The 12,627-nt window shown below is 47.0% G+C and overlaps 1 protein-coding gene across 1 annotated transcript in view; it reads right to left on the minus strand.

The window, feature by feature from the left end:
• Window positions 1–12,352: 12,352 nt before the first annotated feature.
• LOC130367602 (transcription factor HES-7.1-like) overlaps window positions 12,353–12,627 on the minus strand; it is a 31,220-nt gene continuing 30,945 nt past the window's right edge. The window contains exon 4 of the mRNA XM_056570129.1: window positions 12,353–12,600. Coding sequence (XP_056426104.1) covers window positions 12,593–12,600 — 8 coding nt within the window. The 3' untranslated portion in view covers window positions 12,353–12,592. The remainder of the gene's footprint in view (window positions 12,601–12,627) is intronic.

Genomic DNA, 12,627 nt, shown 5'->3' on the forward strand with positions numbered 1-12,627 from the left:
ATATATATATATATGTTTCTATGCATAAATAAAGCTGCCAGGGCAGTGGGTACAGCACAGGGAAGCTGATGTATATAGCCCAACAGTATCATATCCCGTCCTCATATCCTGTCCTCATTTCCCATCCTCATATCCCGTCCTCATATCCCGTCCTCATATCCTGTCCTCATTTCCCATCCTCATATCCTGTTCTCATTTCCCATCCTCATATCCCTCCCTCATATCCCCTCCTCATATCCCATCCTCATATCCCGTCATCATATCCTGTCCTCATTTCCCATCCTCATATCCCGTCCTCTCATCCCGTCCTCATTTCCTGTCCTTATTTCCCGTCCTCATGTCCTTACCTCATGTCCTGTCCTCATATCCCACCTTCATATCCTGTCCTCATATCCCCTCCTCATATCCCCTCCTCATTTCCCATCCTCCTATCTCGTCCTCATATCCTGTCCTCATATCCCATCCTCCTACCCCGTCCTAATATCCCGTCCTTGTATCCTGTCCTCATATCCCAACATCATATCTCATCCTCATATCCTGTATCTCATACTCATATACCTTGTATCCATTCCTCATATCTCATACTCATATCCCGTCCTCATACAGCGACCTTATATTAAATCCTTGTATCCTAACCTCGTATCCCGTCCTTACATCTCCTTACAGGTGGGGCTGAGCTGTGATGAAAACAATGTAAGGCAAAAATAGAAGGGGGTTTGCAGGGTGTGTGGCTTGGGGTGGGTGTGTGGCTTGAGGAGGGTGTGTGGCCTGGGGAGGGTGTGTGGCTTGGGGAGGGTGTGTGGCTTGGGAAGGGTGTGTGGCTTGGGGAGGGTGTGTGGCTTGATAGCCAGACTGACACATTTACCAAGAGATGAGGAGCTTGTGGTGTAAGGTACCGGAAGTCCCATGGACTTGCATGGGACTTTAGATAAAAACTCTGACCCTCCCAAATGGAGTTGGATTAGGGTTTATTTAACCATCTTTTATTTTTATTATGAATTCAAGTAGACATGGGCACAAGAATCGGGGGGGACACATCCCCTCCCCCCCTCCCCAGGAAATCATGTGGGGGGACCGCTAATTAAGGAATCTCCCCCCCCCCCCCCCCCCAGTTTTGCCCGCATTTCCAATTTAAAAAGTGAGACTACAGGCAAAGTTGGGATTGCGGAGGGAAGGGAGAGGAGAAGGAGTCAGGTGGATGCAGGTATGTCCCAGTCTTCTGCCATGGGCCGAGCATGCGGCCACTTTAAATGACCGGAGGCTGCCAGGAGGTGGTGCACGGAGGCACGTCACTGGCGTACCTGTGTGAGCCTGGGCAGAAGGAACACCGCGGATCAGGAAGACAGGCAGCCGGCCAAGTAATTATACCGGCATAGCACGCTGCCTTCACTGCTCCTCCAGTCCAGGGACCTGCTGCTATAGCCCATAGGTCCAGGACCAAAGGAGTAGTGAGATTGGAGCACAGAGGCGGTTCAGTACACAGACATATTGCCTGCAGCCATATTTTGTACATGGCTGGAGGCAGTATGTTTGTGGGGGCATAGGGGGCCTACACCTAACTTTGGGGGCACTGTGGGCTTACACCTAACAGTGGGGGCACTGGGAGCCTTCATCTACCAATGGTGGCACTGGGGACCTACATCTACCTATGGGGGCAATATTGGGACCTACATCTACTTATGGGGGCAATATGGCGGCCTACATCTACCTATGGAGGCAATATCGGGGCCTACATCTACTTATGGGGGCCTACATCTACTTATGTGGGCAATATGGAAGCCTACATCTACTTATGGGGGCAATACAAGGAGCTTAATAAAATCTGTAAAAATGTAATAAAAACAGCAAAAATTCAAAATGAGAGACAGGTGGCCAAAGAAAGCAAAACTAATCCTAAATATTTTTTTAGATATATAAATACAAAAAAAACAAGGACAGAGCATGTAGGACCCCTTAATAATGATAATGGGGAGGTTGTCACGGGCGATCAAGAGAAGGCGGAGCTACTGAATGGGTTCTTTAGTTCTGTATATACTATGGAAGAAGGAGCTGACATTGGCCAGGTCAGTGCTGGTAACACATCATGTAATGTACTGAACTGGCTTAATGTAGAGATGGTACAAGGTAAGTTAAGTAAAGTAAATGTAAGCAAATCTCCAGGGCCAGATGGACTACACCCAAGAGTTCTTAGAGAGGTAAGTTCAGTAATATCTGTACCCCTGTTCATGATATTTAGAGATTCTCTGGTGTCTGGTATTGTGCCAAGGGACTGGCGCAAGGCTAATGTGGTACCAATCTTCAAGAAGGGCTCTAGGTCTTCGCCAGGCAATTATAGACCGGTAAGTCTAACGTGCATTGTGGGTAAATTGTTTGAAGGACTTATATCGGATTACATACAGGAATACATAGGGGATAATAGTATTATAAGTGATAGCCAGCATGGGTTTACTAAGGATAGAAGTTGTCAAACCAATCTAATTTGCTTTTATGAAGAGGTGAGAAGCCTTGACAGAGGAATGGCTGTGGATATAGTGTTTCTGGATTTTGCTAAAGCGTTTGATACTGTCCCTCATAGACGTCTGACAGGTAAGTTAAGGTCCTTGGGCTTGGAAACTTTAGTTTGTAACTGGATTGAACACTGGCTCATGGATCGTACCCAGAGAGTGGTGGTCAATGATTCGTACTCTGATTGGTCCCCGGTTATTAGTGGTGTACCCCAAGGTTCAGTACTGGGCCCGCTGTTGTATAATTTATTTATCAATGATATAGAGGATGGTATTAACAGCTCTGTTTCTATCTTTGCAGATGACACCAAGCTTTGTAGCACGGTACAGTCTATAGAGGATGTGCATAAGTTACAAGATGACTTGGATAGACTAAGTGTCTGGGCATCCACTTGGCAAATGAGGTTCAATGTGGATAAATGTAAAGTTATGCATCTGGGTACTAATAACCTGCATGCGTCGTATGTCTTAGGGGGGATTAAACTGGCAGAGTCACTGGTAGAGAAGGATCTGGGTGTACTTGTAGATCACAGACTACAGAATAGCATGCAATGTCAGGCTGCTGCTTCCAAAGCCGGCAGGATATTGTCATGTATCAAAAGAGGCATGGACTCAAGGGACAGGGACATAATACTCCCCCTTTATAAAGCATTGGTACGGCCTCACCTGGAATATGCTGTTCAGTTTTGGTCACCTGTTCATAAAAGGGACACTGCGGAGTTGGAAAGGGTGCAGAGACGCGCGACTAAACTAATATGGGGCATGGAACATCTTAGCTATGAGGAGCGATTAAAGGAGTTACAACTGTTTAGTCTTGAGAAGAGACGTTTAAGGGGGGATATGATAAACGTATATAAGTATATTAATGGCCCATACAAAAAATATGGAGAAAAACTGTTCCAGGTTAAACCCCCCCAAAGGACGAGGGGGCACTCCCTCCGTCTGGAGAAGAAAAGGTTTAGTCTAAAGGGGCGACACGCCTTCTTTACCGTGAGGACTGTGAATTTATGGAACGGTCTACCTCAGGAACTGGTCACAGCAGGAACAATTAACAGCTTTAAAACAGGGTTAGATACATTCCTGGAACAAAATAACATTAAAGGAGTAGTCCAGTGGTGATTCAGTGGTGAGCAACTTATCCCCTATCCTAAGGATAGGGGATAAGTTGCAGATCGCGGGGGGTCCGACCCCTGGGGCCCCCCGCGATCTCCTGTACGGAGCCCCGACAGCCCGCTGGAAGGGGGCGTGTTGACCTCCGCACGAGGCGGCGGCCGACACGCCCCCTCAATACAACTCTATGGCAGAGCCGAAGCGCTGCCTTCGGCAATCTCCGGCTCTGCCATAGAGATGTATTGAGGGGGCGTGTCGGCCGCCGCCTCGTGCGGGGGTCGACACCCGCTATCTCGGCGGAGAGCCGGGGCCCCGTACAGAGAGATCGCAGGGGGCCCCAGCGGTCGGACCCCCCGCAATCTCAAACTTATCCCCTATCCTTAGGATAGGGGATAAGTTTTTCACCACTGGACTACCCCTTTAATGCTTATGCAGAATTATAAAACTACATCCCTTCCCCTTATCCCCTTACACCCTTCCCTTCAATTCCCTGGTTGGACTTGATGGACGTATGTCTTTTTTCAACCATACTAACTATATATGTAACTATATATGTAACTATATAATATGGGGGCCTATATCTACTTATGGGGGCAATATGGGGGCCTACACCTACTTATGGGGGCCTACATCTACTTATGGGGGCAGTATGGGGGCCTATATCTACTTATGAGGGCCTACATCTACTAATGGGGGCCTACATCTACTTATAGGGGACTAGATCTACTTATGGGGGCAATATGGGGGCCTACATCTACTTTTGGGGGCAATATGAAGGCCTACATCTGCCTATGGTGGCCTACACCTACCTATGGGACAATATGGGGGCCTACACCTACCTATGGGGGCCTATACCTACCTATGGGGGCAATATGTAGTTTGGGGGCCTACATATACCTATGGAGGCAATGTGGGGACCTACATCTACTTATGGGGGCAATATGGGGGCCTACATCTACTTTTAAGGGCAATATGAAGGCCTACATCTACCTAAGGGGCAATAGGGGGTCCTAAACCTACCTATGGGGGCCTACATCTATCTATGGGGGCCTACACATACCTATGGGGGCAATATGTAGTTTGGGGCCTATATCTACCTATAAGGGCCTGCACCTACCTATGGGGGCAATATGGGAGCCTACACCTACGTATGGGGGCAATGTGGGGGCCTACACCTACCTATAGGGGCAATATGGAGAGCTACACCTACCTATGGGGGCCTACACCAACTTATGGGGGCCTACATCTACCTATGAGGGCCTACATCTACCTATGGGGGCAATATGTAGTATGGGGGCCTACATCTACCTATGGGGGCCTACACATACCTATGGGGGCAATATGTAGTATGGGGCCTACATCTACCTATGAGGGCCTGCACCTACGTATAGGGGCAATGTGGGGGCCTACACCTACCTATTGGGGCAATATGGGGACCTACACCTACCTATGCGGGCCTACACCAACCTATGGGGGCCTACATCTACCTATGGGAGCCTACATCTACCTATGGGGTCAATATGGGGACCTACATCTACCAATGGAGGCCTACACCTACCTATGGGAGCCTACATCTACCTATGGGGTCAATATGGTGACCTACATCTACCAATGGGGGCCTACACCTACCTATGGGGGCCTACCTCTACCTATGGTGGCAATATAGGAGCCTACACCTACCTATGGGGGCTTAAAATATTTATGGGGGCACTGTACCATCTGACTGTACAATTGAATCCTGTAGTGTCGTTGCCGAGAAAGAAGAAGAACAGATCACATGACCTCTTATCATGTGACCTGTAAAGAGATGGGAGAGAAGGCGGGACTGGGCAGCAGCATTCAGCAGCAGGAGCAGAATGTGACAAGTTCCTGTACAGGTGCCCTGGAGGGATTGAGTGGTGTGTGTACAGCAGGGGCGGATCCAGAGCCTAGTCTCGGGAGGGACACTATTAGAGAATTTTGCATTGGCGGACAGCAAATAAGGTGTTGCTTAAGGAACTTACAATATTTTTAAATGTATATAGTATAATAATCAAATATACCAATTACCACAGAATGGGAAAGTGCTAAAGAATTTTTTACCATTTAAAACTACAGCTCCCAGTATGACCTAAGTAGTGGTGAGGAGATGCTGGGAGTTGTTGTTTCACCCATCATTACTGCAAAACTTACAAGTGACTACAGCTCTGATGGGACAGTCAGGACACTACACAATGATATCAGTGACTACAGGTGACGTCTACTCTATAGTCTTTCCTTATGTAATTAAGATGGTACATACCACCGGGTCCAGCTAAATCTTCTCGCTGCAGAACTTGATGCCCAGACGTCTCCCCACTATGTCAGCGCATTCTGATCCTCTATATAAAAACAATAATTATTATAAACCTTCCTGACACTGTATCCTTTGAATATAATACTGGCACACACCCTCTGAATATAATTCTTACACACTGTACCCTACCCTCTGAATTTAATACTGCCACACACTGTACCCTCTAAATATAATACTGCCACACACTGTACCCTCTAAATATAATACTGCCACACACTGAACCCTCTAAATATAATACTGTCACAAATTGTACCCACTGAATAATACTGCCACACATTGTACCCACTGAATAATACTGCCACACATTGTACCCACTGAATATAATACTGCCACACACTGTACCCCTGAATATAATACTGCCACACTGTAACCTCTGAATATATTACTACAACACACTGTACCCTCTAAATATAATACTGCCACAAATTGTACCCACTGAATAATACTGCCACACATTGTACCCACTGAATATAATATTGCCACACACTGTACCCCTGAATATAATACTGCCACACTGTAACCTCTGAATATATTACTACAACACACTGTACCCTCTAAATATAATACTGCCACAAATTGTACCCACTGAATAATACTGCCACACACTGTACCCACTGAATAGAATACTGCCACACACTGTACCCACTGAATATAATACTGCCAAACATTGTACCCACTGAATATAATACTGCCAAACACTGTACCCCTGAATATAATACTGCCACACACTGTACCCCTGAATATAATACTGCCACGCACTGTAACCTCTGAATATATTACTACAACACACTGTATGCTCTAAATATCCCTCTGAATACAATACCGTGATGTATTGTGGCTAATGAAAACCATACTACCCCAGAAATTCCTTATACTCTGTGCCCCTCATATATAGTAGTAATGCCCCATCCTGTGCCCCCACATATAACTATGACCTGTCCTGTTCTCCCTCATAATAATAATAATGCCCTCTGTCCTGTGCCCCTACCATATAATGCCCCCCCTGTGCTGTGCCCCTCACATATAATGCCCCTGCAATGTTCCCCTCACATATAATGCCCCCCGTCCTGCTCCCTCAGGGGGCATTATAAGTAAGGGGCACATGACAGGGGGCATTATAAGTTGAAGCACATTATAAGTAAGGGACACAAGACAGGGGGCATTATAAGTGAGTGGCACATGACAGGGGGCATATAAATGAGTATGCTTTAAAGTGTCCTCTTCTCACCCCTATAACCCTTTTATTCTTCCGCATACGGGGCTATATGAGGGCTTATTTTTTGTGCTGTGATCTGATGTTTTTGTCAGGACCATTTTTATTTTGATGGCACTTTTTGATAGTTCTGTTTTTTTTTTTAGTTTATGAAGTGACCAAAAATACGCACTTCTGGACTTTGATATTTTTTCATGCTTTCGCCTTTCAGTGTGCAATTTTATTATTATAGTTCAGACATTTGGGCAAGTGGCGCTACCACATATGTTTAGGGTTTATGTATAGGGTTTTCCTTACATTATTTCATTTAAAAAATGGGAACAAAGGGTGATTCAAACTTTTATTAGGCAAGGGGTAAATCACATTTATTCCTTTTTTTAAATGTATATATATATATATATATATATATATATATATATATATATATATATATATATATATTTTTTTTTACACTTTTTTGGTCCCCATGTATAGGCCGGTATAGGCCAGTGAGAAAAGGGACATAATACTGCGGGACTATATACATCAGCTTCCCTGTGCTGTACCCACTGCCCTGGCTACTATATATATATATATATATATATATATGTTTCTATGCATAAATAAAGCTGCCAGGGCAGTGGGTACAGCACAGGGAAGCTGATGTATATAGCCCAACAGTATTATGTCCCTATATAGGAATGCCTGTGCTGTGTGTCCTCTGAACTGGCTAGCCCATACTACATATATTATACACGTAATATGGGCCAGGCAGGGCAGAGAACACAGCACAGACATTGGTATACAGTGACAACACTGCGGAACTATATACATCAGCTGTGCTGTACCCACTGCCCTGGCTACTATATATATGTTACGCCGAGCGCTCCGGGTCCCTGCTCCTCCCCGGAGCGCTCACGGCGTCTCTCTCCCTGCAGCGCCCCGGTCAGACCTGCTGACCGGGAGCGCTGCACTGACATTGCCGGCGGGGATGCGATTCGCATAGCGGGACGCGCCCGCTCGCGAATCGCATCCCAAGTCACTTACCCGTCCCGGTCCCCGGCTGTCATGCGCTGGCGCGCGCGGCTCCGCTCTCTAGGGCGCGCGCGCGCCAGCTCTCTGAGACTTAAAGGGCCAGTGCACCAATGATTGGTGCCTGGCCCAATTAGCTTGATTAGCTTCCACCTGCTCCCTGGCTATATTACCTCACTTCCCCTGCACTCCCTTGCTGGATCTTGTTGCCTTGTGCCAGTGAAAGCGTTTTGTGTTGTCCAAGCCTGTGTTACCTGATCTCCTGCTATCCATATTGACTACGAACCTTGCCGCCTGCCCCGACCTTCTGCTACGTCTGACCTTGCCTCTGCCTAGTCCTTCTGTCACACGCCTTCTCAGCAGTCAGCGAGGTTGAGCCGTTGCTAGTGGATACGACCTGGTTGCTACCGCCGCAGCAAGACCATCCCGCTTTGCGGCGGGCTTTGGTGAAAACCAGTAGCCACTTAGAACCGGTCCACCAGCACGGTCCACGCCAATCCCTCGCTGACACAGTGGATCCACAACCTGTAAGCCGAATCGTGACAAAATATATATATATATATATATATATATATATATATATATATATGTTTCTATGCGTAAATATAGCTGCCAGGACAGTGGGTACAGCACAGATAAGCTGATGTATATAGTCCTGCAGTATTATGTCCCTATATACGTGTTGTGTGTCCTCTGAACTGGCTAGCCCATACTACATATATTATATACGTAATATGGGCCAGGCACAGCACAGACATTGGTATACAGTGACATAACACTGAGAGGCTATATACATTAATTGTAGCCTTGACTACTATATACATGCATATATTTATAGCAGCCAGGGCAGTGGGTACAGCACAGCTGATGTATATAGCCCCACAGTGTTATGTCATTGTTTCCCAACTAGGGTGCCTCCAGCTGTTGCAAAGCTACAACTCCCAGCATGCCGGGATAGCCTTTGGCTGTCTGAGCATGCTGGTAGTTGTAGTTTTGCAACAGCTGGAGGCACCCTGTTTGAGAAACACATCACTGTATATCAATGACTGGCCCATACTGCATATACTATATGTAGTATAGGACAGAGGGCACAGCAGTCACTGGTATACAGGTAGTGACTGACATGCCTGGACACTGGGACCTAACTACAGACCTCCTCACCTCTGATGGCCGCCCTGCAGATCAGAGACTGTCAGACTGGACGGAGCTCCGCTGGTATGGAGGATACAGGCCGCAGAGGCTGTACAGCTGGCAGGCAGTGTCTCTCTCTCTGAGGTGAGCAGCCGGGGAGGGGTCGGACGAGCAGGGACTAAGTTGCAGCAGCCGTCAGCTCCCTCTCTTAAAGGGGCAGCAGGAGCTGGAGCAACGTGTGAAAGGTGAGGGGACAGTGGAGCCGGGGACAGCTCCCGCTCCTCAATAATAGGGGCAGCAATTGCCCCGTTTCCCCACCCCCCTGGATCCGCCACTGGTGTACAGGCAGGTACTTGTGTGAATAATGTCCACCACATCTACATTATCATTGGGGTCTCTGAGAGCTCATTATAAATATAGAGAGGGCATATAATTTCTGGCTACTGAATACAGAGGGGAAGCTATAGGGGCTACGGGGGGCATTATGACTGTACAGGGGGTATAGTGGATACAGAGGGGGACATAATGCCTCCTATGTAGCCTCTATGGCTCCTATGCAGTCATTATGCCCACTCTGTAGCCTTTAATATGTCCCCTATACACAGAATGAGCCCTCCGTAGCCAGTAATTTGCCCCCTGTACAGTCATAAGACCCCCTCTGTAGCCTCTATGCCCCTCTGTAGTCATAATGCCCACTGTGCAGTACATAGGGCATATTACTGGCAACAGCGGGGGCATTATGACTGTGTACAGGGGCATAGAGGATACAGAGGGGGCATTATGACTGTGTACAGGGGCATAGAGGATACAGAGGGGGCATTATGACTGTGTACAGGGGCATAGAGGATACAGAGGGGGCATTATGACTGTGTACAGGGGCATAGAGGATACAGGGGGGGGCATTATGACTGTGTACAGGGGCATAGAGGATACAGAGGGGGCATTATGACTGTGTACAGGGGCATAGAGGATACAGAGGGGGCATTATGACTGTGTACAGGGGCATAGAGGATACAGAGGGGGCATTATGACTGTGTACAGGGGCATAGAGGATACAGAGGGGGCATTATGACTGTGTACAGGGGCATAGAGGATACAGAGGGGGCATTATGACTGTGTACAGGGGCATAGAGGATACAGAGGGGGCATTATGACTGTGTACAGGGGCATAAAGGATACAGAGGGGGCATTATGACTGTGTACAGAGGGCATATTAGATACAGAGGGGGCATTATGACTGTGTACAGAGGGCATATTAGATACAGAGGGGGCATTATGACTGTGCACAGAGGGCATATTAGATACAGAGGGGGCATTATGACTGTGTACAGAGGGCATATTAGATACAGAGGGGGCATTATGACTGTGCACAGAGGGCATATTAGATACAGAGGGGGCATTATGACTGTGTACAGAGGGCATATTAGATACAGAGGGGGCATTATGACTGTGCACAAAGGGCATATTAGATACAGAGGGGGCATTATGACTGTGCACAGAGGGCATATTAGATACAGAGGGGGCATTATGACTGTGCACAGAGGGCATATTGGATACAGAGGGGGCATTATGACTGTACATGGGCATATTGGATACAGAGGGGGCATTATAACTGTACATGGGCATATTGGATACAGAGGGGGCATTATGACTGTACATGGGCATATTACTGGCTACAGAGGGGGGATTATGACTGTACAGGGGCATATTGGATACAGAGGGGGTATTATGACTGTACAGGGGCATATTGGATACAGAGGGGGCATTATGACTGTGTACAGGGGCATATTGGATACAGAGGGGGCATTGTGACTGTACATGGGCATATTATTGGCTACAGAAGGGGGATTATGACTGTACAGGGGCATATTGGATACAGAGGGGGCATTATGACTGTACAGGGGCATATTGGATACAGAGGGGGCATTATGACTGTACATGGGCATATTGGATACAGAGGGGGCATTATGACTGTACATGGGCATATTGGATACAGAGGGGGCATTATGACTGTGTACAGAGGGCATATTGAATACAGAGCGGGCATTATGACTGTACATGGGCATATTACTGGCTACAGAGGGGGGATTATGACTCTACAGGGGCACATATAAATTAAGCAAAAATGAAGCTCAATTTGGTACCATCATGCAATATTCAGTGGTTCTGTATCTTTTGGCTCCTCCCCTTTGATACACCCCTTTATGGCTCCACCCCTGCATAGCCACACCCAGTTATAATGTTATCCCCTCCCAGATTTGTGGGGGTTCCTACGCGCCTGCAAGTAGAGAAAAAAAACAGACATGGTCGCACATCCACAACATGCACAATGATCTAAGGCTTCTCAGCAACATTTATCAAACTAACAGGTCGTTAATTTATGTTGTGATAATGAATTGCAAGCCCACTAGCCCCGTCACGGCCACCTGTAAGTGGCGGGTCCCTAACATCCCTATCATAATATGGCGCAGCACTGAGCGGCGACCACCAGCACTGGTGCTGTGTGGCGTCCATTGCTGCCGTGGCACAGTGTCTGTGGGGAGGCGCGGCCCAGGAACTTGTTCGGGCGGCATTGGGGCCGCTCTGCCAGTGGGTCGTTCCCCCTGTGGGCACTGGTGTTGCGGCGGTGGTGGTAAGTACACTAACCACCTGTTAGTGTAATAAATTTTGCTGAGAAGCCTTAGATCAATGTGCATGTTGTGGATGTGCGACCATGTCTGTTTTCTTCTCCCCTTGAATTCATCTTTTATTTTTAGTTGACATAGGTAACATGTGACTAAGTTTCATCGAAATATCTCCAGCCATGTGAAAGTGATGCTGGAACATACACACATACATAGACACACACAAGTTTTCTTTATATATAGATGGTCATCATTACATCCACACCAATCAGGAATGAGGGTTATCAAAACAATATGGCGTCACTTCCTATGGTGGATTGAACCTGGTATGAGGAGGAGGAGCAGGGCCCAACAGCTTCAAGCTCCACCACTAGAGACGACCACTGGACCCAAAGCACAAAAGTTCTTATAAGTCATGTTGGCTTCAATGAATTTATTTTTCTCAATCCATTGACCTTACATCATAACATTATAAATAATACTGTAAACAGTCATGGCACTGCACCTTCACACAACATGAGGAGACCATGGTGGGACCCAAGCTCCAGCTTACTGACAGTCACCACCTCATCCAGTGGCTTACACAGGTCTATATATCGGATACATCAAGAAACTGTGATCATGTTGTATCTAAACAAAGGCCCCATTTGGGTTAACGGTGTATTCAGGTATCTAAAAAAAATAATTGTAGATTGAGGT

This window comes from Hyla sarda, chromosome 4 (genome assembly GCF_029499605.1).
Source record: "Hyla sarda isolate aHylSar1 chromosome 4, aHylSar1.hap1, whole genome shotgun sequence".
NCBI classification, from domain to species: Eukaryota; Metazoa; Chordata; class Amphibia; order Anura; family Hylidae; genus Hyla; species Hyla sarda.